Genomic DNA, 27298 nt, shown 5'->3' on the forward strand with positions numbered 1-27298 from the left:
ATGAACTGTGCAACAAACACATAATATAAACTCCCCGATAGTGCAAGGGTAAATGGCAAATATATAATCCATTGTGGATACTATCTGTCCAATGTGCCTGTTTATTTCCGATTTTATTACAAATGACACTTAGTACGACATAGAAACAACACAACATCGAGAGATGTACAAACAAGAGGTCACGCACGTAATATTGCTTTAACATGTTGGTCAATGGAAATACCTGGTCCTCCACAGAAACATAAGGAGGGAAAAATGAAAGCTCCGTAAGTATGTATTATGACTAAGGTCAAAGAAGAGGAAATACCCATTCGTGCTTGCTGTGTCAATTGATATTTGGGGTTGAAGAAGTGTGTGAATAAATCCTCTCTGTTTTTCCTTACCCTTGCCAAGAAGGTTATATTTTCGGTTGGATTTGTGTTTGTGTATGTGTGTGTGTGTTCGCGTATTTATGGGGACACCATAACTCGAGAAGATATTAGGAAGATGTGTAGGGGTCGGAAGAACGAAATAATCCTTATTTCACGCAAAGCAGCTTGCGTTGCAGCTTACACATATTTCGTTGATCTACCACCTAGGTACGTTAGAATACCATATAAAATAGTATAGGTTGTAAACATACCGAAAAGACCAATTCACCAGCATGTCAACTTTTCCGTCAGAGAGCACAGAATCTCTCGCTGAAGAATTGATCGTTCGCCATCCCACAATCATGCATGAGTCCTTGAATAACACTACTTCTACTGTTTGTGCAGCTTGAATATATAACGTTATATATTCATTATTCATGCTACTTTCACATGCAAATCTTAAATGGAAATAATCTATTTCACATAAAGTAGCTTACGTTTCCGTTTTCGTACATACCATGTCATTGTCTACTGTAACATGTGAACATAACAGTTCATCTAGTTTGAATATGAACGTAGATATAACGTTAACACATGATATATGACATATTCTACGGTGAATGTTACAATTAGGCGCAGCATGATCAGCCAGAAAAAAGTAATGCTACGTTTCTATTTTACAGCTATCATATGTGAAAGTTAAGTTGACGTTATGTCAACATTCATAACATATAAACAGGTTTATATACTTTAAAAAAATCATGTTAACCTGTGTATTGTCAACAGTCGTCACCATTAGATTTGAAACAAAAATGGCTAAAACATGCAATCCTAGCGCTCAGTGATGCACATGTTCACTCTTGATGGGACCAAGGTTATTCCTATGCTGCCGCCTGTCGATGGTGCAGCGGCGCCCTCTGGCAACTCGAAGGTGAACTGCTTCATCAGGGAAGAGAAGATCAGAAAGAGCTCCATCTTAGCCAGCTGCTCGCCAAGGCAGACACGACGGCCTGTAAAATTGAATGGTGAGAAACATTTAAGAAATTAAAGAAAGCTGACAAATACAATATTTTGATGACACCAATTGCTGCTTTATAACTTTATAGTGTAACGTTGAAATGGAAGAAGATCTTTGCCAGACACGACGGCCTACATAATGGGATGACAAAATGCAAGACGTGTAGCCTGACCGAAATAATATTCTAGCACCCTTCCACTGGTGAGGCCACTAGAGGCTTGTAACTCTAGCAGAAGAACCGGTACAAGAACTCTAGAATACCGCCTTATCAACCAGTATGAACAGTGACGTGCTTTCTGTAGATATACTTAATATGTCCATTGCAATTTTTGTCTGTTCTACTATTTTGAAATGATATAGTTAAGTTGTTGTTGTTTTTAAATCTTAGTTTCAAAACTCACCAGTAGAAAAAGACATGAAGGATTCCGGCCTGCTGACCACCTTGCCGTCAGAGTCCAGGAACCGACGGGGGTCAAACTTCTCTGGGTCCGGCCAGAATTCCGAGTCCATGTTAGCTGACCACAGGTTGGGAAGGACCTGAGTAGCCAAAAGACAGCAAAATAATTTGCAACTGACAGTATAGGCACTTGAAATGTCACCCTGTGGTTTTAAGTCCAAGTACTTATTTGTCTGTGATTACTCCACTGTAACGAAAAAAAAGGAAATTCATCCCACCTCTTCTATCTTCCAGTTTAGTTTAGACTGCGCAATTATACAAGTGATGCATTGTGGTCTAGGTCAACGTTCAATGAAGATAGCACATGGAACTTAAAATATCTTATGATAACTCACCTGCGTTCCCGCTGGGATGTCATAGCCTCTGAAAGTGGTGTCCTCCATAGCCGCGTGGGGAGCACTAAGGGGAGCAATGGCCCTGATGCGCATGATCTCCATGATAGTAGCCTCGGTATACGGGAGCTGGGACCTGTGGGCCAGGGTGGGCACGTCGTGGTCTGTTCCAAGGACACTGTCTAGCTCAGCTTGGACCTGGCACAGATTCCGCAAAGATCCTATCTCAATATCAATTTACAACGCTTGTTGTAGCTAGCTTGACAGTGTTTCAGAAGATAACGTTAGGTTTACAAGGACACGCTTAATGATAGTAAGGGTTCTTTTTAATAAACCATCTCACAGTACGTGACTGATGCATTGCGGTATAGGTTGAGGTTCAAGATCCCTTCACTGGTAAACAATCCCCACTTGGCTAGACTTTTTTGTTACGCAACAAAATGATTTTAAAAAGTTGGCCTCTGTAAGGGCCCTGTCACACTTGTGCGCATATTCAAGTGCGTGTGAGTTGCGCATGGGCATTTTCTGGGTTTCTGTAAAGTTTGCAGGGAAGAAGTTGTTTCCTACTTTGACCCACCGCTGTGCAGCCTAGTTATCGAATCAAAGAAATGACTTCTTCGGCTGCAAACTTAACCTAAAACAAAAACTTGTTAATACGTAACACATGCGGAATTGATTATACGCACAAGTGTAACAGGGCCCTAAGTAAGCAGTACAAGTGGGGATTGTTCACTACAATGATAAAAGAGATCTTCAACTTTAACCTAGACAATAATACATCATTCGCACATAGGCACTTGTAACTTTGATAGTGTGAGGTGGCGTATTCTGATAGGTATGGTAAGGTATACGTATTTGAGAATCTTCTGTACCTTCTGTTGATCCTCTGGATACAGAACCATGTAGAGGAAACCCCATCGTAAGGTAGTGGATGTGGTTTCGAGTCCACCAACAAACAGGTCTTGAATTATCCACACAATATTCTCTTCTGTAAAGCAGTCGGTCTTCTGTTGAATCTGTAGTTCGCAAAGGATGATGTCGATGAAATCTCGTGGATTCTCGCTGTCCATGGTCTCGCGATGCTTTGTTATTTCTTGTCGAACGAACGCGAGGACCTCGTTGCTGCATTCGACAAGATTCCTGATTGATGAATTCACTGTGGAAAAACGCAACCAAATTCAACATGATATTTAAGTAATAATAGTTGTTCACGTAAACAATACTTTCCACTTATTATAGAGCTTTTTCACGTGACGTCATGGCTGTGTCAGCCGCCATGATGGTATCCTTATCTGCATTGCAGTGAATGATAGCTCAAGCGTATTAGTACATTAAAAGATCTTCTAACACCACCTGAGCTGCAGAAGACAGTGGATCATCATCATCATAGCTACAATAAGAGACAAAACATAGAAATGTTGTTCACACGCTTGAACTTCGAGCTATTGAAATGTAAATAAGGACACCAATATGGCGGTCAGCACTTACCTGCTTTGTTGATATCGCTGAGAGAAAACGCTCTGCTAACAGTAGTAGTTAGCATTGCAGTGACGAATAATGGGTTATTTGTCAGAACATAACACGTGATTTCTGGCCGAAATAGAAAGAAATTTGGTTTGAGCTTAAGCTTCGTGCAACATATCGCATTGTTGTGGTCGGTGAACAAATCGCTTCAGGTACAGAAGCAAGTGCTCAAATTGACAAACTTTCTTGAACAGAACTTTAGACATTCAATGTTCCTGTCTGCTCTAGATCTCCATCCTATTCTAGTTCCATTCGCTCCTTTTCAAATCAAATCGCTTCCCTGCAAAATATCCTGCGTGGAAGCGATCGTCACAGCGAACCGGAGGTAGATTAGGATGGGTTCCAGACTACTGTAATTCACTTTTCTTTTACGGTAGCAAAATTCCATGGTGTGGGCATTAGCACTGAAATTTAACTTTACGGTGGTGCCAAGTGATCGAGACTCAAACAGGTTTCGAGAAGTTTACTGTACAGAGGTGAACATAAAGTTACAGTGAAAGAAACAAGAATTACACTATCAGTGGATCCCCACCTCCCGGTACGAATCGCAGAAAGGGAAACACCATCAGCAGCTGACTCGACCCGACGCTGGCGACTAGCTTGTTCACGTTTCTGGACAGTTTCAGAAACTTTGCATCATCGTAGTCGTAGCGTTTGCCGAAGACCATGGAGCAGATGATGTTGGCGACTGACACAGTCAGGTGGTCGGTGACGTCACGTGGCTGTGCGTCTCCTTCCTCGGACAACTATCAATGTAAACACAAGGTAGGTGAGATTCCCCATCCTCTCATGACCTCTCATACTAAGTCCACCGCTGCAGCTGGTTTAAACTTGGTGTTGGCTCTTGATTTTTTTCCAAAAATATTGTTACAAGATAAAAATCTATAAAATTTTGTAACGTCATGATGACGTAATAAAAAATTACAAGACCCCGCCCTATTTTTTTTACAAAAGTGGTTCTCCTCACTGAGGACCCAATGTACAACGCTACTATTTCAGTGAAATATGCATGATAGTATTCGTGTTCAATACATGGCAGTTTAAAAAAGAATTATTTTGTAATTGTGAACCTCCTTTTGTGGGCCCTTCTACATTTTCAGAGCATCGGAATGCATCTGCCTGCCATAGGAGACAACTTCTGGTGGTAATCCTCAGACCAGCAGTTTTTTTGCCCTATCATATGCAGTTTTTCCACAGTTTTGCCTTTAAAATCATACTGTAGCGCTAGTAGTGGTGATATTGGCATTTAATTAGCCTAATGTCACAACATCCACAGACATACCTTCAGACAGAGCTGACGAGCCTCGTCCCTGATGTTTTCTTCCATACTGTCCGGCCCCATTCTCATTCCCAGGTTTCTCAGCGCACTGAAGGCAAACTTGCGTTTTTCTTTGTAGGCTTGGTTGAAAGTTGAGAAGGCGAGATCTGTGATCGTGGAATACGACAACATAATTGATTGCGGTGATAAAGACCAAATGGGTCTTGTGTCTTTCCCATTAATTGTACAAGAGTGTGTCTCTGTGTACTGAGGCATTGTTTTCTGTGTGTTTGAGTACTTACTCGTGTTTTCGTGCGCCTCTAGTTATTTGATTCCGCTATCATTAGAGTGGTAGGAAGTGTGTACTGGGAAGATGATGTCTGCGCAAAGACAGACTTGCGGGAGTGGCAGGAAGTATCCAGGTCAAGGGGTCAATGGAAGAGGGTATTAATTCCCGAGGATGTTTTGTTTTTGGTATGTCTGTTTGTGTTTCCAGATGATAGTCAAAAACTACGAGGGATCATGAGGCCTTCGTACTGTAGTTATCTCAAATGCCAATGAAAATAGATGAAGTATTCTTTTAGTGTCTGTGTGTGTGTGTTTCCGGATGTTTGTGGTTAGCATGTTTCTATAACCTATAGATGGATTGTGATTATATTTTGTATTTGTAGTGTTATGTCCTTAGCACGTTATCAAGTAGATTATGAGGAGCTACATATTGACACAGCTGGAGTCCATACTGAGGTAAGATGAACTGCCAGTTTATTCATGACGTATTAGTCGGGTTTAAAGGTTAGGATTTTTGGGGTCGATCATTAACCATGATAACCACCCTTTGAAAAGTGGTTGTCAAAATGTAAAAAATCCTTTTTTTGGTTTTCAGTTATTTTGTAGATTGTACCCTCAATTTCAACTTAATCTTTGTCGTGCTTCTCTAGGGTACCCTACCAAATGTTCATCCGTGTCGGTCACTTTTTGATCCTTACCAACCAACCGTATGATAAAAATCCCCATAGGCTGGAAACTGTGGTCTGATACCTTGTTTGTTCAGTATTGCTTACAATACTGTAAAATTGGCTTATCTTGTACTATTATGTAGAGTCGCGGGCAAGACATTTTGTGTGGGCATCCAACCAGAAGAGATCGTCGCTGAAAGACGGCTTGCGTACTAAAAGGCGATTTTGAAATTCGGTGGCCTTCTGGTGGTCAATACAGCCGGCCGAAGGTCCTCGTTAACTAGCCGGCCGGCCGGTCCTGTAACCACCATCCCTCTGCATGGAGTCAGTAACCTCCGGCCGAGAGCTTGTGTAAACACAGGCAAGTCGTTAACAGAGTAATGACACCCTCACACGGGTCATGTCGATGTCGTACTTTGCACTACGGCATGTGACTGTAAAACTCATAGTGCTAAACTACATTGTCTGCTGTTGTCGTTGTTGCCTTGTGACACATAGGCCAGCAAGTCTCCTTGCTGTTTCTGTTGCAGGGTTGCTAGCAATGTTGCTACCGGGGAGCTAGCCCTTAAACGTGCTTCAGTTGCAAAAATGATGAATACGAGAATAGAAGAGAATGACACTGCAGTTACCTTTTCCATAGCCAGTTAGCAGATTCAGCATATATACGGTAGGCCTGCCGGAGAAGGCGTCCTTGTAGTCCACAAACGCCTCTTTAATGGCCCGGTAGCCATTCAGAACCACCACGTCTTCCATCCCCATTCTAACAGTGTACACGTCGCCATACTGCTGCCTCCACTCCGTAAGCTTCAGGTGGGGCGCTCGGCCAAGGGACAACAGGTGGCCGACTACAGGCCAGCTCCCACTCGGTGACGGTGGAAGGTTGTTACGTCGTCGTTTGAAGAAGACGAGTAGGATAAGGAAAACGACGAAAAACACCGCTATGGTCTGAATGGAAAGTTCTGACAAAGAACGATAATACGCGGCGAACATAGCTATGGCTACGCAGTGCTTGTTTTCGGGATCTATTTAGAACGCCAATTGTTGACCTCACGGTGCGTTGCGCGCGCAGTGTAGTGTTCATAATTGTTAACGTTAGGTGCCGATCTGTTAATTCTAGTTGGCATAAGGAAAGAAGATCTGAGTTGTTAGGTCTTGCATGCCCAGATGAGCGGATGTATACAAGGTAAACTCGGGGCAAAGTTAGGCTTTGTTTACTACTTATCTCAGCTCTTATTGCTAATTTGATATGGACAACCTCCTTTTTGGCGACGCTTCTGAGGCGAGCCTAAAGGTTAGGTTCTTAGTATTGTATGCAGTCTGCAAGAATTCTAGGAATTGTACAGGAATGTGTCCACATGAATTTTGGTGCACAGGACGATAACTCAAAAATGACTGGACGGATTGTTTTTATATTTGTTGCTTTTATGCATCTTGTTTTCTTTGCATGGTTACAAAATTACTAATCCTTCTTTAGCACACTGAAGTAGCCGTTTGGCAGCCGAGTTCCTATTGGTTACAGAGTAAGGCAGCGGGGAGAAGGATAAGTAGGGAACTATTTCAGTGTGCTCTATTTATGGCCTTCTATAGATTTGGTCGTGTTATCTATTGCAAAACTACGAAAGCCACGCTCTCCTTTGTCAGCACTCGGTTCCAGTGCTGAAAGTGGCTTCAGCACTGGAAAACCAGTGCTGAACTTTCTTCAACACTGGAAAACCAGTGCTGAGTGGAATTCAGCATTGGAAAGCCAGTGCTGAGGAGTTCAGCACTGGAAAAGTCGCCGTGAGCATTGGAAACAAGTATTAAACGCACTGCAAACGGAGTGCTGAGATATTTGCGCTTTTATTTGCGGACTATCCACTGAAATTCATCCATAGAGCATATCTATAACAGATTTGAGTTTCGATATTACCGACACAAGCCCCGAATGGGAAGGCACTGATAGGTCAAATGGCACAAGAGAGGTAAGATGACAGATCAAGTATTGCATCACCCTGCACAGGTAGGTCAGAGACCTGTCGGTCAGTGACCTCGCCCACACAGGTAAAGCAGTCGGCCTCAGGATGAGGTAGGCCGTAACACCTTTTCTACAGCCGCTAGTACAAGGCGTTCTGACTACATGCGAATAATCAAAACATCAATATTTCGAAACAATGTGATATGATTCTGCATATATGGAATAGTTTGAACCATTTGTTATCAAATCTCAATGAATAGATAAATACCGAATACTTTAACATCTTCGAATAAATTGATAAAAGTCATGTTTTTTTAGTAGAACAGATATAGATTAAAACTTCCATGTATTTTAGATACTCAAAGGGTAAGTCATATTTTACCTTCTCAATGCTTCACTGTAGCATGTTGTCTTTTGAAGGCTCAAAAGTCATGGCCATAGCATGTTCAGAACACGAGATATCAAAAGTTCATATCAGAAGTTCCGCTGCAGTGCCATAGAAAGGCGCCAGGGGCCCCCCAAGATCACTTGTAAGAGAGGACAAATGTTTTACATATCAATACCCGACATATGTTGCCTTCCCCTGACAGTGTATGTCCCTTTGCCAATGTGCCTGGCCAGAATAAAAAGCCGAATGTTTAGACAACAGTTTAAAAGATACTTGATACCCATAGCGTCTTGCATGGCTTGTCCGCAATAACGTGGGGGTAGACCAAACTTACAATCGACCGAGCGCGCCTTTTTTTACGGCTCTTGACACACAAAGGCGGTAGAAGCACTCAATGATCATCCAACGGTGGCAGCGTTTGCTCAAATAGTGCCGAAAGGTCGCATCCAGCACTCATCTACCGTTCAATAGTGGTATAGACACATTTACTTGAATAAGAAGTCTATTTTGAAGTTTTCGTGAATATTCTTAAATCTTTATAAGGGGCGTATTGTAGAATTCAATAATGGCGCCAAAACTGCAAATACTGTAAAATGGGAAATGCTCGCTGTTTTCACCAAATATCTCATAAGCTCTTTACTTGTTTTCACGGTAACTTCACCATCTGACAAAGTCAGTGAACAAAACCCCTGTATGCTGAGATTGGGATATGTTTCTTTAGAACAAAGGAGGGAACCATAATGTCCTTGAGGGAACATATTGTTTACTTAGTGTCAGTTTGGGCAGGTACGTTAGATTGCTTGGTAGGTCGGGAAGGTCGTTGCCATTGGATGCATCAATGGTTCACAAAAGAGGAGCGTGACAATGCAGGGGAACGGCTTTTAAAGAATTCGGATCGGCTATGCCTCGGTGTTTATTGTGAGGGAGGGTCAGAGTTCAGATCCAGAGCTGGTACAACCTGTAAACACGTCCCATTTAGTTACCCCTGTAGGCAAGTCGGGCGCAGCGAAAACCCAACGCAAGGTCTTCTCCACGAAGCTCTCTGGGTGTGTCCTCGCGATTCCTTGTATTACTGTATGCGTATTACAGATACACGTACTCTGATAGCAAGGTAAGATAGATTTTGATGTATAAAATGAATTTAAAAAGTCATATCTAAACTTGTTCTTGCAAAGATAACCTCGCCAACGGTTGATTGATCTAATTGCACCAAAATACATTGTTGTGACGTTTCACTATCCTTCTTATGTTGTCAATTTCTTGCTTTCTGAGTATGGTAGTAGACACCCCTCACGCTACATTTTTTTTCATCTGCCACTTATGCAGCGTAAATTTATAATTCATAACTCATAATTCCACCCGGTACCATAAGACAGCCACATTTTTTAAACAGTAGAGTTAAAGAGATCTACCAACGCAGCATATATGATTTCCTAGGTAAACATCCATGTGTATAAGGTATTCTTGTATAAGGCCTCTATATAAGACCGTTTCTTCAAATGGGTGGAAGATTTTTATCGCAAGCTTAATCTTTTAATGTCGGAGAGCCCACGAAGTGTTCTCAATGATTTTCTTTACAGCCAGACAATCATACTCACAAGTGAGTCTGGGGCGTCCCGTTTCTGCAAAAGGTTGATTAAGAACTATCAATTTTGGATGATTAGGAGAGAGGAAGTGAAAATTGCTGTGTTTGCTCGCAAATGCAGCCTTTCTAGTGACAACCCCATTTCATTTGCTTTTGAACACAGGACAATGTTTTCTGCGCACTCGTCAGAACTCTCCGTCCAGACCATCGCGGTGTTTTTCGTCGTTCTCCTTACCCTACTCGCCTTCTTCAAACGACGTAACAACCTCCCACCGTCACCGAGAGGGAGCTGGCCTGTAGTCGGCCACCTGTTGTCCCTTGGCCGAGCGCCCCACCTGAAGCTTACGGAGTGGAGGCAGCAGTATGGCGACGTGTACACTGTTAGAATGGGGATGGAAGACGTGGTGGTTCTGAACGGCTACCGGGCCATCAAAGAGGTGCTTGTGGACTACAAGGACGCTTTCTCCTGCCGGCCAAACGTCTACACGCTGAATCTGTTAACTAGCTTTGGAAAAGGTATGTGGTTTCTACTGTTTACGTTGTAATCATTTCTGCAACTTCGTACTAATGTTTGGTTTTATACCATATGTAGCTTATGACTATGAACGGTTTGTAATGGTCTATATCAGTGTGTCTTTGTGTCGAGAGTTTTTGAATCGATGATATCCTGTCGGTGTAATTTCAAATTCAGTGATAGGCAGTACCGAGACAGAAATCCATACCATATTCAAGCAAATGCAAAGTGAAAAGGGCAGTCACACTGTTAACGACCTTCGGCTGTATTCGTCGATCACCAAAAGGTCGCCTAATTTGATAAATTGTCAGAGCGTAATGTATGCTTGAAAATCTACCCTGTTATATTAAACGGGGTTCGGTGACATGCGAACATCGGCCAATCCGTAAAATTCGCACAGTGCTCGTGAAAACACCGACAATAGAACTGCCGAAAATGTCCTCTCTCTATCCGTCGGCTTTTTATTGATCGTCGCGCGAATTTTTAGGGATCGGTCGATGTCTGCAGGTAGCCTAACTATGTTAAATTTGACCAGGTAGATTTTCAGGCTAAAAAATAGGCGCGACTTTAAGTCGATTCTAAAGTCTGGCGACCTTCTGACTTTTGCAAATACGGCCGAAGGTCACCGACTGTGTGACAGTACAGTGGAATAAGGTCGCACAGGTGCGACGTGTGAAACGTCGTACTTATTTTATCGGCTCAAATCCTCGCTATAAGAAATATCCCTCTTCTTCTTCTTATTTCGTGCGCAACTTCATTAAGTTCAAGACTGGCACGGTGGGGGGGAGGGGTGTACTTGTGGAGGGGTGGTCGCTGTGTTTTGTTTAGAGATGTTTTGGCTTTACTGTCAAAAGGGGCGCAGGGGCGCTACTCCCTGTCCGCCATCCTGTAGCTGGGTGGCGGTGGGTACCCGTGTATTTCAACATTTCATTAACATCACCGGCACATGGTGAAATGTTGCAGCCGTCTTGTCGGTCTCAACAAGACATCCTTTCTAAGAAGCCGTCTATTGTTAGGGTGCCCACTCTAAATGCCTAGCCCACGGCGCTAACGTTATATACTTGTTTAGCACAAGATGACCCAATTCTTCAGTAATGTAAGCAATGCTGAGCAAACACAATACCTTCCGCTCGTTACCTTGACCTATGACACGCCGGGTTTTTTTTACAGACATCGCGTTCTCAACTTTCAACCAAGCCTACAAAGAAAAACGCAAGTTTGCCTTCAGTGCGCTGAGAAACCTGGGAATGAGAATGGGACCGGGCAGTATGGAAGAAAATATCAGGGACGAGGCTCGTCAGCTCTGTCTGAAGGTATGTTTGTTGATATTAAATGTTATTTCAGGTTGATTATAAGCACAAAGCTGAAAGTAAAGCTTAGATAATTTTACCACACCGTACAATAAACTACGCGTGTAGCTTTAAGTTGTAATAGTATTAGCCCTTAAAGTAAATAAAACATTTAGTTAATTCTGATGTTTACTTCTGAACTTATGATGTTTACTTCTGAACATATAATGTTTACTTCTGAACTAGAATAGATGAACGTTTCTACCTTGATACGTACGTCCTTGATCGAAGGCGGTGACGTTATTGACTGGTAAATTTCCCTCCAAGAACAGGAGGGGGGTATCTAATTGGCTGACTGCTGATCAGCCTAACGAATCTCAGGTATAGGCTCTACCAGTCTCCGCGGGTCGCTGGGAAAATAGTAGAAATTGGCCAAATAGAGTCAATTGTATGAAGGGAGTCAGCTACGGAGAGAGGGTCAAATAGGCAACCTTAACTGCGCCTGCGAATGAAACCCTCCATGGCCAAAGTCCCCCGGCAAATGTTCTCCCTATAGCCGGCGCGGTTAGTGTGGTAGAGACTAGATCTCCGGGCTGTGCACCAGGGCCGCTGCTTGATAGATACACGCGTTGAGCCCAGAATGGAAGACCTGACCCATGTCGTGTTTATTTTCATAGTTGTCCGAGTACGGGGGCGCACACCCACGTGACGTCACCGACAACCTGACTGTGTCAGTCGCCAACATCATCTGCTCCATGGTCTTCGGAAAACGCTACGACTACGATGATGTCAAGTTTCTGGAACTGATCAAGGTCGTGAACAAGCTAATCGCCCAACTCGGAGCTAGTCAGCTGATGACGGTGTTTCCCTTTCTGCGATTTGTACCGGGAGGTAGGACATTGGATATTGTTATTCGTTACGCCATGTTGGTGTCCTTATGTGCATTCCAAAGGATCTTATCCCAAGCGTGCACAGCATTTTTGTGTTTTATCTCTTCTTTGAGCCGTAGGCATTTAAGAATATTTATTTGAGATATCTTAATGTCTGAAAACGCTTGAGCTAACATCATTAATGCAAACAGGGTCACCAACATGGCGACGAAGACAGCAATGATGTCACGTGAAAACGCTCTTTGATGGATGGAAATTATTGTTCACGTGAGCAGATGTTTTCAGCACGATAGCATTTTGATTTTTTTTTCACAGTAAATTCAACAAACAGGATTCTTGTCGAATGCAGTAACGAGGTCACCACCTTCATTCGACAAGAAATTGCAAAGCATCGCGAGAACCTGGACAGCGAGAATCCACGAGATTTCATCGACATGCTCCTTTGCGAACTACAGACCCAAGGCAAGACTGACTGCTTTACAGAAGAGAACATTGTGTGGATAATTCAAGATATGTTTATAGCAGGAATGGAGACCACAGCAACCACCCTACGATGGGGTCTTCTCTACATGGTTCTGTGTCCAGAGGAGCAGCGGAAGGTACAGAATTTTCTCTAATGCCACATATATCAGTGTAAGCTACCTCATAGTTCCGAGTGTGCATGCGCAAGTGATGCATTTTGGTCTGGGTCAAAGTTCAAAATCCTTTGGGTAAGACACAGACGTTTTTGAAACATTCTGCTACCTTACATTGCCACATTATTTTCAGTGTCGTTTGTTAAATGTCACAAATGCGAATTGTTTACTAGACGAGTGATACTGAACTTTGAGCTAGCCCACAATGCATCACGCACATACTGTGTGGTGGCTAATTAGAAACAAAACCGCTTTCATTAAACATACATATCGTATTCTTATGGAATACTGTTAAAGCTGCAACAATCGTAAGGTTGTAGATTTACTTGGATGTATATAAGACAGAACCTTGTGGCATATCTGACAGGTCCAAGCTGAGCTGGACAGTGTCCTTGGAACAGACCACGACGTGCCCACCCTAGCCCACAGGTCCCAGCTCCCGTATACCGAGGCTACTATCATTGAGATCCAGCGCATCAGGGCCATCGTTCCCCTCAGTGTGCCTCACGCTGCAACCGAGGACACGGCTTTCCGAGGCTATGACATCCCAGCGGGAACGCAGGTGACTCATTTATCTATAAAGATCCTTTATGTTCCGTGTCTATCTTCATTAAACTTTCAGCTTGACCACAATGCATCGTACGTACATGCGTACTTGAAACTGCGAGATCATTCATAGGTCGTTGGCAAGTGAAGTATCTGATTCAGAAGGAAAAAAGTCTTTATTGCATTGATTATAAAATCACAGACAAATCAGCTCTTTATTTTGTAATGGAATAAAATCCCAGAATGACATTTGAAGTGTCATGCTGTACAGAACACGCTATCACGGTGCAGATACTGGCAGTTACAATTTTTTTTGCTGTCTTTTGGTTGTTCAGGTCCTTCCCAACCTGTGGTCAGCTAATATGGACCCGGAATTCTGGCCGGACCCAGACAAGTTTGACCCCCGTCGGTTCCTGGACTCTGACGGAAAGGTGGTCAGCAGGCCGGAATCCTTCTTGCCTTTTTCTACAGGTGAGTTTTAAATCAAATTTCCAACCTAAACACCATTTTTTTCTAAAATATAAGAGCCCATATGTCAAAATAAACGGTTGCTGTTTCAATTTTATTGATAACCTTCTTCCATTCGACATGGTGATGATGATGAAAATTCTTTTGTCACCTTTTAATTTTTTTCTCCCAATTTCACAGGCCGACGTGTCTGCCTCGGCGAGCAGCTGGCTAAGATGGAGCTCTTTCTGCTCTTCTCTTCCCTGATGAAGCAGTTCACCTTCGAGTTGCCAGAGGGCGCCGCTGCACCCTCGACCGATGGCACCATAGGAATAACCTTGGTCCCACCAACAGTGAATATGTGCATCTCTCAGCGCTAGGATTGCATATCTCAGCAATTTTTCTTATGAAAAGGAATGGTGACAATAATTGACAATACTGACGTTAACACGTATTTTTTTTTAAAAGTATAAAGCCTGCTTAAATATGTCATGAATGTTGATATAACGTCAACATCAACTTTCCCATATGAGCACTGTAGAATGGAAACGTAGCATTAATTTTTTTCTGGTTAATCATGTTGCGCCTAATTGCAACGTTTGTCATAATTAAAATCTTTGATGTAAAACGTACGTTTACATTTAAACTGAATAACCTATCATTTTACAGTAGACAATGACATGGTATGTGTAAGAGCTACAACGCTAGAACTCTATGTGAAATATGGTTTCTTATTCAGTTAAAGTTTGCATTAATATTTAGCAAGTAGCAAGAATAATGAAGATATAGATAATGAAGATATATATCCATGCTGTACAATGCGGCAGTAGCGCTATATAAATTCGCATGGTTTTACGATGGCGAACAATTTATGGTGAGTAGAAGAGAAGTTTTCAGCTAGAGTCTATCGGTAAAGCTGAAATTCTGTTGTTAATTGGTATGTATACAACTTTTATACAGCTTATGTTTCCAATTACTGTAATTGCTAACTGGTAGGGCCCTGGTTCAATCCTGGGACAGGACATCTCGGTTGGGGCTGCACCCGTCTTTCGGAAGGGACGAAAAATTGGAGTGCCGTGTTCCAGGTGATTATTGCCTAGCGGGCGATTAAGGGGGAGGACTGGTAATCCTTTCCTGCAAAAATGTACCCTGCTACAGAAACAGAAAGACAATTTGCTGCCCTATGTACCACTAGCTACTATAAGGGTATAAATGAACGAACGAACGGACGAACAAACGAATTGTTGATGTCTATGTTGGAGGGTAAGGGGAGGAGGTGGTGTGTGATCGCCATGACCCCATCGTTGAGGTGTTTCTACCTGACCTTGCAACTTGAACTTTCGGAATTTGGCATGGTAAATAGCCTAATGCATTCTGCCCTCTGGCGATATGGTCTTGTGGCATGGCAGAAAATACACAGAGTCGACACTAAGTACCTGGACAGATGGTCATGATCTGTAAAGCCGAACGCGTCACACAACAGGAAAATAGTTCGCGCGATGAGTCTAAAATTAAAAGGACATTTTCGGTAGCAATACGGTGTCTTCTCGATTACTGGGCGATTCGGGATCGACCACAGATGTTCGCAATCCGCACCCGAGTCCTGTTCAATTCAGCACCGCGACCTTCTACTGAAGATGAATTGCAGTTTGACGCCAGCTTAAAGTGGAGTAAAAGAAGACGCGTATAATGGTGACTGCGCATGCGTAAGATGAGTCGCAAAATACTTACCCCTGCCCTGGGACGTCGACGGATAAGGTCTCATTCATGAGTTTTTTCGCCGCATAGGCTTACATGTTATAAAACGTGTTTTACATGGGCGCGTTCGTAATGAAGATATAGAAAATGTGCCAATGTTTTCTCTTTCCATGTTGAGACCATTTACCCTAGATTATGTAAAAAATTGACAACATTTTCACTACACACAATCTCTTTTGATAGCAATTACAAACTGCACTTGGCTACACCCCCAAAAAGGCATTTCCAGCTGTAAGCGCAGGACCGACTCACACACACTGCCCGGGCTGTGTACTTCCGACCTCGCGCGCGGCTGCCGAACTTTGCCTGCTAATTTCTTCAGTTACACACAAGCTTTCATCAGTTTGACGCTTGACATCAGCTGGGCTAGCTAAACAGGAATTTTTACACCAATATAGACACACGTACATGCAGCCGTTCATTTTTTGGAGCACGGACTCGGAGTAATACAGGAACTAGAATTAAGTATTTGTGCTACATATACTTCAGGTTTGCTATGTTAGTTTAGTGATTACGGCATCTTTTTATGAATATTTGGAATTGAATTTTTCCTTTTATTTGAGTTGAATGTGTGATAGTTGTGTGCCTAGAGGAAGTTATTTACTGTACAGGAAGTATAACTTTTATGCATAAATTATGCAAATGAAACACATGAAACACCTATCCTTTACCAGTGAGGTGTTATAGTAGTTGCCATTATTATGTTAATTACAACGGAATTCATAAAAACTGGTCAAACTTGCCTACCGGGCAGGGTGATCACATCACGCTGTTCAGACCGGGTTCCGAGCCCGCCTGCCACAAACAAGTTCACCAAATTAGACTTTCATTCAAAATGAAAACTTCGTACACTTTCACACATTTATCAAAACGTCTGTAGAGACTCTCATCCCGATATAACAGAGCGGCATGAGTCGGCACTAAGTGAGAGTAGAAAGAGTCCGAAGACTCCACATTTCGTCAAACAAGGCGTCAAACACAAATGAATGAATATTGAATGACGAAATCAAATATCATTGACTGATAATACAAAATGGCGATATCCGTGTCGTCACAATCAAGATGGCGGCCCACACACATCCCGACGGATCCTACATAGGTTTCGCTACGCAAACCTGTAATGAGACCATAAGCCTGTCAGACGATAGCTTGCTCAATGAACTCTCAATGAACTTTCACATTTGCATTGAACGTTCTGGGGTAGGCTTAAGGTCTCATTTCTGTATTACTCCGAGTGGCTAAAAGAGTGCGTGGCCCAAAAAATGAACGGCTGCATGAACGTGTGTGTATATCGGTGGGAAATTCCCTTTTGGCTGGGCCAACCTATCTCAAGCGTCAAACTGATGAAAGCTTGTTTGTATCTGAAGAAATTAGCAGGCAAAGTTCGGCAGCCGCGCGCAAGGTCGGACGTACACAGGCCGGGCATTGTGTGTGAATCGGTCCGGCGCTTACAGCTGGAAAGTGGCTTTGTGGGGGTGTAGCCAAGTGCAGTTTGTAATTGCTATAAAAAGAGATTGTATGTAGTGAAAATGTTGTCAATTTTTTTACATAATCTAGGGTGAATGGTCTCAACATGGAATGAAAAACATTGGCACATTTTCTATATCTTCATTACGAACGCGCCCATGTAAAACACGTATTATAACATGTAATCCTATGGGGCGAAAAAACTCATGAATGAGACCTTAAGTCACACGTCACTCTGTTTATACTTCCTGAATAGACTCCGAAAACAAGCAGTTGTAGTCGTCGCGATGTCGGCCTTATTGAGTGCAGCACATTCTCTTTTTTCGTCACACCTCACTGTTCAGACCATAGCGGTGTTTGTCGTCGTTCTCCTTACCCTACTCGTCTTCTTCAAACGACGTAACAACCTCCCACCGTCACCGAGTGGGAGCTGGCCTGTTGTCGGCCACCTGTTGTCCCTTGGCCGAGCGCCCCACCTGAAGCTTACGGAGTGGAGGCAGCAGTATGGCGACGTGTACACTGTTAGAATGGGGATGGAAGACGTGGTGGTTCTGAACGGCTATCGGGCCATCAAAGAGGCGTTTGTGGACTACAAGGACGCTTTCTCCTGCCGGCCAAACGTCTACACGCTGAATCTGTTAACTAGCTTTGGAAAAGGTATGTAGTTTCTACTGTTTACTTTGTGATCATTTTTGCAACTTCGTACTAATGTTTGGTTTTACACCATATGTAGCTTATGGTACGGTTTTGCATGGTAGGTATCAGTATGTGTTTGTGTTGAATCGATGATGTACTGTAGGTGTAATTTCAAATTCAGCAGTAGGTAGTACCGAGACAAAAATCCATACTATATTCAAATAATACAAGGTGAGAAGGGCCGTCACACTGTTAACGACCGTCGGCTGTATTAGTCGATCACATGAAGGTCGTGCATTGCTTGCTTGAAAATCTACCCTATTACATCAGACGGGGTTCGGTGAAATGTGACCATCGGCCGATCAGTGAAAATCGCTCGAGAAAACACCGACCACCAAAGTACTGCCGAAAATGTCATCCCTCTATCCGTAGGTGTTATCTTAATCGCCGCGAGAATTTGTAGGGCTCGGCCGATGTTTTTAGGTCTCCAAGCTATGTTAAATTTGACAGGGTAGATTTTCAGGCGAAATATACGCGCGAACTAAAGTCGATTCTAAACTATCACTAGTATCAGCAAATACGACCGAAGGTCATCGACTCTGTGTCACTGGAATAGGGACGCACAGGTGCGACGTGTAAAACGTCGAACTATTGTTCTAAATCATTGTTTTCATTAATGTTCACAAACATAGGATAAACATACAGAAAAAGTAGTACTGAAAGGACATGTGGACACAAAAAAACAGATAAATTAAATTCAGAAAACAATGAGAAATTGTCGTACTTAATCTATCGGCTCAAATCCTCGCTATAAGAAATATGAACATAACATAAACATTGCCGCATGGTGAGATGTTGCAGTCGTCTGGTCGGTCTCAACAAGACATCCTTACTAAGAAGCCATCTACGATCATCTACTGTTTGTTGGGTGCCCACTCTAAATGCCTAGCCCACAGCGCTATGTACTAGTTTAGTACAAGATGACCCAATTCTTCAGGAATGTCCGCAATACGAGCAAACAAAGTGAAAGACACAATACCCTTCTGTTTGCTCGTCACCTTGACCTATGACACGTCGTGTTTTACACAGACATCGTCAACTCAAAATTCAACCAAGCCTACAAAGAGAAACGCAAGTTTGCCTTCAGTGCGCTGAGAAGCCTGGGAATGAGAATGGGGCCGGGCAGTATGGAAGAAAATATCAGGGACGAGGCTCGTCAGCTCTGTCTGAAGGTATGTTAGTGGGTGTTGTCATTATCTTCACCGAGAAGATTGTGTTTTAGGTTACGCCAGCTGTTGGATGGGTCTGTATGTATGTCAAGAGCATAACTCGAGAAACCTTTGATGTACCTTCATGATCTTTTGTAGCTGTGTAGTGGTTGTGCAAAGGAAGGTCAAGTTCGAAAACCGTTCACCTGGCGTTTTCCAATAGAACTGCAGCGGACTTAGCATGTTTGTGTGTTTTCAAGTGGGAAAAAAGTGACGGGAACGTTGATTGATCTTCATGATTTTTTGTAGGTAAGAAGCGGTTGTGGAAGCCAAGGTCATGTTCGAAAATAATTCATCTGGCGCTTTCCTACAGTACTGCAGTGGGCTTTGTATGTGTGTGAGTTTGAATGGCGCCAGCATAACTCGAGGTGCTGTCGATGGCTGTGCATGATATTTAGTGGGTAGGTAGGTGTGTCAAAAATGAAGGTCAAGTTCGATAATGGGCCTCCCAGCGGAAATGTAAGGTACTGGAGCGGAGTTTCAAAGATTGAGACCAAATTTTCTGGAGGCGTCAGGTTCATGATTTTTAAGTGGTAGATAGCTTCTAGGACAGGAAGTAAGTGGTGTAAATTAAGGCCCCCTAGCTGCCTATTTGGAACTGCAGTTGGCATTATTGTTGTTAGCTTTGGAGACGAATAACTCCAGGAGGAACTGACGGATCATCATAATCTATGGCATGTAGATAGTTTGGGTGTTGTTTCAGATAATTGAATACCTATTATGCAAATAAGGAGCTAATTTGCATGATAAATGAGGAAAGTTTATTAATCCGCTGAAAGCTTGTAGTCAACGTTCATGCAAGTGCTATGGTTATGAATTTTAAGTGGTGTATAGCTCTCGTGACAGGGAGTAAGTGATATAAGTTTAGACCCACCAATGGCTTGCTTAGAACTGCAGTGGGCCTTTTTGTTTGTAACTTTTGAGGAGGATAACTCGAGCAGGGATCAATGGATTTTCATTGTTTTTAGTATATAGGTACCATAGGCCCAGGGCTCGAAATACTGGGTGCATGTGCACCTGTGTGCACCCAAAATTGGAGCTGTGCACCTAAGTTTTGACTGTGGGTGCACCAGTGCACCTAGAAATTTTTGTAGGCTATAGGATAAGGGTACTATTATACACTAAGTATACAGAATATTCTACCAGAAAAAGTAATATAACCTTTTAGAATTTGTTGTACTTTATTTGATGTATCACTTGTATGAAATTTTATGGTCAGCTATAGAATTATAGATTGAAGTTCTTAAGAGCGTTAAACATTGTAATTCTGTTTTGCTGGCATTCAACTTTATTCTATGTGGTGCACCCAAAATTCTTTCTGTGCACCTAATTTTTAGGGTTGGGTGCACCAGTGCACCTATTTCCAAAAATGAATTTCGAGCCCTGATAGGTGATGATTAACATAATGAGATTCACATTATGCAAATAATGACCAACTTCATATTATCATTGGCATTGAAAACTTCTGACACTGCTGCATTATAGGCACACTAAGTATGCATACTCAACCTGTGTGTCCCAGGATCTAGGTCAAAAGGTCAACAGCTCGTATTACTAGTAAGACAATATAAAAACAAGACTCTGGTTTTATCTGTTATGATTGGTATGAAGATAGTCAATTCTAAAAGTGACTCTAATGATAGACATATAAGTAAGGTGCTAATTATGCCAAACAGGAGCTAATTTGCATAATTGATGAAATTTGTAGAATCCGTTGCGTTGCATGAAAGCACTTTCAAACATGTGGTATCTATCGCTGAGAAAGAGAGGAATATCGATAACTATCAATTATGCAAATGAACTCATTTTAATAATTGATGAGAGCATTATGCACTTTAATAGGGCCAGGTTGATCTGATTATAAGGATGACATCCTGTGAGAACCTCAATGATGCGAATTTTTTAGATTTATGTTTGGTATTTATTTATTTTATTTATTTCAGTTTTCTTTATCCAGGGTGGACGCACTCAGTGCTAACCGCACTGCTTTTCAGGCGTGCCCTGCACAAAATAACATAAACAGACTAAATAACATAACAAGGAAATAACATAGAATGATGAACAGAAAGTAACCAAAAAAGATAATATCTACATAACCGAGCATCGAATCCAAATCATAATCCTTAAATCATAGTCGATATGGCAGGCCGGGTCTGGAGGTCAGAGGTCAGCAGTACTGTCTTACTTGTTTTTTAAAAGTTTGGCCCGACGTAGCCGATCTAACTGTGGCCGGCAACTCATTCCAGGCAAATGCACCCCTGAACGCAAATTTTCTCCTACCAGATTCTAGGCTGACTTTCGGGAGTTGCAAAGATAAGTTTGAATTATGTCTTGTTGCATAAGTGTGAGATGTTCTGACAAATATCTGTAGGTATTCTGGCACTGATTGGTGAATAGATTTAAAAACAGTTTGCAGGAGGTGCATTTGCCGGCGAGATGCGAGGGAACTCCAACCTAAAACAGACAACTGTACATTATCCACATGTGCTGTACGTGACAGACCGAGGACAAGCCGTGCTGCTCGGTTTTGAAGTTTCTGGACATTGTCAGAGAGAGTTTTCCCACAGTTGGCCCAAACAGTATCACAATATTCAATCTTTGGAAGAACCATGCAGTTGAATAACATACACAGTGACTTAGGAGGTAAAATGGAAGCTAAACGGCGTATCACTCCTAGCCTAGATGACACCGCATTACACAGTTTGTTGATATGTATGTTCCAAGTTAGACTGGGGTCAAACCAAACACCTAGATATTTAAAACATGAAACCACTTCCAAATACGTTTCCGAAAGAGTAAGATTTAGTTGTTCATTACCTAGGCGCAGCCTTCGTACAGTACCAAAGAGCATAGACTTGCATTTACGGACATTAAGTGTCAGTCTGTTTGCATCTAGCCACCTCTCAATATTGTGTATTTCAAGATAGCATAAGTGAATTTGATGATTGACATATTGTCTTCAAAATCTATCCAGTTGCTTGAGTGACTGTATATCGTATTTCATACCTGGATGTCATTGACATTCAAACATGTGCCATATGTTACTGGAAAAGAGGGGAATATCGATAAATATTATTTTGGCAAATGAAGACCTAATTTGAATGATTGTTGAGAAAATGCTATAACGCCATATTGGTAAATGGCGGGAATATGATACTTGCATCAGTCGGTACTTTTGATATTGTTCGGCGAAGATATGAGGTCATGGAACTCTAGTTTTAGGCTGATTTTAAGTACACAGCTTAAAGTAAAGCTTAGATAACACAACATACAATGAACTACGGTGTATCTTTAAGTTGAGATTGCATCAGCCCTCATATGAATCCTTTATTTAATTATGATGTTTACTTCTGAACTTTTGATGTTTACTTCTGAACTTTTGATGTTTATGAACTTTTGATGTTAACTTATGAACTTTTGATGTTAACTTATGAACTTTTGATGTTTACTTATGAACTTTTGATGTTCACTTATGAATTTATGAATAAATAAACGTTTCTACCTTGATACGTCCTCTTGATCGACGGCGGTGGCGTGATTGACTGGTAAATTTCCCTCCAAAAGCAGGAGGGGGTATCTACATATAATTGGCTGACTGCTGGTCAGCGAGAAAGACGGATAGATACAAGCGGTGGGCCTGGTATGAGAGAATGGAAAATCTCACCCAAATATTTTGATAGTTGTCCGAGCATGGGGAAGCACATCCATGTGACGTCACCGACCGCCTGGCTGTATCAGTCGCCAACATCATCTGCTCCATGGTGTTCGGAAAACGCTACGACTACGATGATGTCAAGTTTCTGGAACTGATCAAGGTCGTGAACAAGCTAGTCGCTCAACTCGGATCTAGTCAGCTGATGACGGTGTTTCCCTTTCTGCGATTTGTACCGGGAGGTAGGACATTGGATATTGTTATTCGTTACGCCATGTTGGTGGCAAGCGTGCACTGCGTTATTGTTTCTGTCTCTTCTTTGAGCCGTAGAAATTTTAAAATATTTATATTTGAGTGAGTCAGAAGATCTCTTAATGTCTGAAAACGCTTGAGCTAGCATCACTGTAACGCAGCCAGGGACACCATTATGGCAATGAACACAACGATGATGTCACGTGAAATCTCCCTTTGATGAATGGGCAGTACTAGTATTGTTTACGTGAGCAGACGTTTTCAGCACGATATCTTTTTGATCTTTCTTTTACAGTAAATTCAACAAACAGGGTTCTTGTCGAATGCAGTAACGAGGTCACCGCCTTCATTCGACAAGAAATTACAAAGCATCGCGAGACCCTGGACAGCGAGAATCCACGAGATTTCATCGACATCCTCCTTTGCGAACTACAGACCCAAGGCAAGACTGACTGCTTTACAGAAGAGAACATTGTGTGGATAATTCAAGATATGTTTATAGCAGGAATGGAGACCACAGCAACCACCCTACGATGGGGTCTTCTCTACATGGTTCTGTGTCCAGAGGATCAACAGAAGGTACAGAAATTTCTCTAATGCCACATATATCAGTGTAAGCTACCTAATAGATCCGAGTGTGCATGCGCAAGTGATGCATTTTGGTCTGGGCCATGGGTCAAGGCTCAAAATCCTTTGGGTAAGACACGTTTTTGAAACATTCTGCTACCTTACATTGTTGCATTATTTTCAGTGTCGTTTTTTTTTAAATTTCACAACTGCGAATTGTTTACTAGCCGAGTGATATTGAACTTTCAGCTAGCCCACAATGCATCACGCACATACTGCAGAAACAAAACCGCTTTCATTAAACATACATATCGTATTCTTATGGAAGTCTTAAAGCTGCAACAATCGTCGTAGATTTACTTGTATATAAGACAGAAGCTTGTGGCATATCTGACAGGTACAAGCTGAGCTGGACAGTGTCCTTGGAACAGACCACGACGTGCCCACCCTGGCCCACAGGTCCCAGTTCCCGTATACCGAGGCTACTATCAGGGAGATCCAGCGCATCAGGGCCATCGCTCCCCTTGGTGGGCCTCATGCTGCCGTCGAGGACACGACTTTCCGAGGCTACGACATCCCAGCGGGAGCGCAGGTGAGTCGATTATTTATAAAGATCCTTTACGTTCCGTGGCTATCTTCATTAAACTTTCAGCTAGACCACAATGCATCGCAAGTACATGCGCACTTGAAACTGCGAGATCATTCATAGGTCGTTGACAAGTGAAGTGTCTGAAGGAAAAAAAGTCTTTATTGCATTGATTAGAAAATCACAGACAAATCAGCTCTTTGGAATGGAACAAAATCGCAGAATGACATTTCGAGTGTCATGCTGCACAGAACACGCTATTACGGTGCAGATACTGGCAGTTGCAATTTTTTTGCTGTCTTTTTTGTTGTTGTTCAGATCCTTCCCAACCTGTGGTCAGCTAATATGGACCCGGAATTCTGGCCGGACCCAGAGAAGTTTGACCCCCGTCGGTTCCTGGACTCTGACAGAAAGGTGGTCAGCAGGCCGGATTCCTTCTTGCCTTTTTCTACAGGTGAGTTTTTAATTAAAATCAAATTTCCAACCTAAACACCATTTTCCCCCCTAAAATATGAGAGCCCTTTTGTCAAAATAAACGGTCGCTGTTTCAATTTCATTGATAATCTTCTTCCATCCTTGTTCCATTCGACATGATGTTGATGATGAAAATTCTTTTGTCACCTTTTAATTTTTTTCTCCCAATTTTACAGGCCGCCGTGTCTGCCTCGGCGAGCAGCTGGCTAAGATGGAGCTCTTTCTGATCTTCTCTTCCCTGATGAAGCAGTTCACCTTCAAGTTGCCAGAGGGCGCCGCTGCACCTTCGACAGATGGCACCATGGGATTAACCTTGGTCCCACCAACAGTGAATATGTGCATGTCTCAGCGCTAGGATTGCATATCTCAGCAATTTTTCTGATGAAAAGGAATGGTGACAATAATTGGCAATACTGACGTTAACACGTATTTTTAAAAAAAAGTATATAAGCCTGCTTATATGTCATGAAAGTTGATATAACGTCAACATTAACTTTCCCATTTGAGCACTGTAGAATAGAAACGTACCATTGTTTTTTTCTTGCTGATCATGTTGTGCCTAATTGTAACATTCATGTAAGATATTGCAGATATTAACATGTTACATGTTAAATGTACGATCACATTCAAACTAGTTGAACTAAATTTATTATGTGCTCACATGTTACGGTAGAAAATGACATGGTACATGTAAAGCTACAACGCTTGCTACTTTACAAATTTGCAAGAACAAATAGCATTAGGATATATATATATCCATACGTGAGACCTTCACGGCCATAAGATTAAATATCCAAGCTGCCTAATGTTAAACAGTAGCAGTAGCATTAAGAGACGACACGAGTTTTTGTGATGGCAAACAATTTATGGTAAGAAGTTTTTTTCAGCGAGGGATTATGCTACTGAATTTGTATACACATATATCATATGCGACTTGTATATTATTCCATACGATATTCTAACATGCTTTTGTGGCAAATTGACGAAATGTAATTAAAAGTATATTCTAAGGATATGAATGTATCAAGAATGTGTGGTAGGGGTATTAGTAGCAGATCATGATATTATCATATTACAGCTGACCATACTAGCTGACGACCACCAGAGGTGGAAATCTTTTGTGGCAGACATACTTCTGCCTACAGCTGTTCTGCTGAGGGACTGATGGATTATGCATATGTATGTTTATATATACGACTGATGTATATGTACTTGTGTATGGCATTCTAACGCTTCTATAGATTGTATAGAGCGAAATGAGTTTATATCAAAGGATATAGCAACAAGTATGAAATGGTAAGGCAGCTGGAATTCCAACGTTAACGTGGTTCGCGACATTTTTGCTGCAGATTTGCGATGGCCAAATCAAATGTGTTAGAGGCGATTCGACAAAATTGTTGTACTATACTATAACGGCGACATTTTCAAGAGTAACCCTGTCACTAGCGCGCACTGCAGCTCGCATGTTTGACCACCGAGCGAAGTTGCTTTTTAAACATTTCATCGAATCTCCGTCGCCACCAATCATAGGCTGTAGGCCTCGGAAGGAGAGTTTGATAGGCCCGAAGAGTTTGATGTCTTTGATAGGCCCGAAAGCCGCCCTCGCCCGAAGCGCGGATCCCGAACTTACCCGAAAGCCGCCCTCGCCCGAATTCCGCCGGAAGCGCGCGCGCCCCCGAAGCGCGCCCGAAGGGCGCGCCCCGTGGCGCCGCAGGCGCCAAGAGCGAATTCCGAGCGGAGCGAGGAATGAGCGAAGTTAGCTCCTCCGAGCGGCTGTCTCACATTGGACGACGGGGGGGCGTCGGGAGTATTTGCATAACTATGGGGTAGGATGTCTTACGCAACTGCTCAGCGGGGAAGACAAACTCGCTATTGTTTTGAGTCCGCGGAGCTGAGGCCTACTGCCCATGCACCAATCAGGGAAGTCGTAGAAACTCAGTTTACGAAGACAGAGTTCCAGCAGAGAGGAAGTCCCCACACTCACTGTTTGTCACAGTGCCAATGATTTATTAGGATATGGATATTTGCACACACCTACGGATCATGCATAATGTGCAACCTTGGTCTAATGAAAGTTTTTAACAAAGGGAGTGACTTTAAGATGTTTAATTTATCTTGGTACACCTACGGACGTACAGCATACATCTGCTCTTGTCGATATTTGGGAACGTAAACAGTCCAATGCATTTTACCCTCTGCAGATCTGGCGATATGTGGCATGGCAGAAAATTCACAGATTTCGGCACTGTACTGGTGGTCACGCTTATGATCTGTACGTGTAAAGCCGACGTCACACAACAGGGAAAAAGTTCGCCTCAAAAAGATCCTCAGCTCTAAAACTGAACAGACAATTTTCTGCAGGAATTCGATGTTCTCTCGATCACACAGAGATTTTTAGAGATCGGCCGATGTTCGCAGGTATACCCGGGCCCCATCCAATGCAACAGCCTGAGGGTAAATTTTCAGTCGAAATGAATAAAGATTTGCTCGACTTT

At 42.5% G+C, this 27298-nt stretch overlaps 3 protein-coding genes across 5 annotated transcripts; 2 read left to right on the forward strand and 1 right to left on the reverse strand.

The window, feature by feature from the left end:
- Window positions 1-105: 105 nt before the first annotated feature.
- Window positions 106-7681, reverse strand: LOC136441801 (cytochrome P450 2U1-like). The gene is made up of 7 exons (XM_066438295.1): window positions 6525-7681; window positions 4964-5106; window positions 4214-4427; window positions 3030-3313; window positions 2161-2355; window positions 1770-1905; window positions 106-1360 (listed from the first exon to the last, which is right to left on the reverse strand). The coding sequence occupies exons 1-7, from the start codon at window positions 6883-6885 to the stop codon at window positions 1182-1184; spliced, it is 1512 nt and encodes a 503-aa protein (XP_066294392.1). The 5' UTR covers window positions 6886-7681; the 3' UTR covers window positions 106-1181.
- Window positions 7053-14600, forward strand: LOC136441795 (cytochrome P450 2U1-like). Of its 3 annotated transcripts, none has more exons than XM_066438285.1 (8): window positions 7053-7078; window positions 9986-10338; window positions 11507-11649; window positions 12303-12516; window positions 12831-13114; window positions 13518-13712; window positions 14032-14167; window positions 14345-14600. In XM_066438285.1, exons 1-8 carry the CDS (start codon window positions 7068-7070, stop codon window positions 14521-14523), a joined length of 1515 nt encoding a protein of 504 aa, XP_066294382.1. In that variant the 5' UTR covers window positions 7053-7067; the 3' UTR covers window positions 14524-14600. The 3 variants fall into 3 exon arrangements, with proteins under 3 accessions (XP_066294382.1, XP_066294383.1, XP_066294381.1); XM_066438286.1 differs by lacking the exon at window positions 7053-7078 and adding an exon at window positions 8777-9283; XM_066438284.1 differs by lacking the exon at window positions 7053-7078 and adding an exon at window positions 8779-9348.
- A 2702-nt stretch (window positions 14601-17302) lies between these two features.
- Window positions 17303-25993, forward strand: LOC136441796 (cytochrome P450 2U1-like). The gene is made up of 7 exons (XM_066438287.1): window positions 17303-18025; window positions 19094-19236; window positions 22953-23166; window positions 23472-23755; window positions 24141-24335; window positions 24648-24783; window positions 24980-25993. Exons 1-7 carry the CDS (start codon window positions 17575-17577, stop codon window positions 25156-25158), a joined length of 1602 nt encoding a protein of 533 aa, XP_066294384.1. The 5' UTR covers window positions 17303-17574; the 3' UTR covers window positions 25159-25993.
- Window positions 25994-27298: the final 1305 nt, after the last annotated feature.

The sequence above is a fragment of the Branchiostoma lanceolatum genome, chromosome 9, assembly GCF_035083965.1.
Source record: "Branchiostoma lanceolatum isolate klBraLanc5 chromosome 9, klBraLanc5.hap2, whole genome shotgun sequence".
NCBI classification, from domain to species: Eukaryota; Metazoa; Chordata; class Leptocardii; order Amphioxiformes; family Branchiostomatidae; genus Branchiostoma; species Branchiostoma lanceolatum.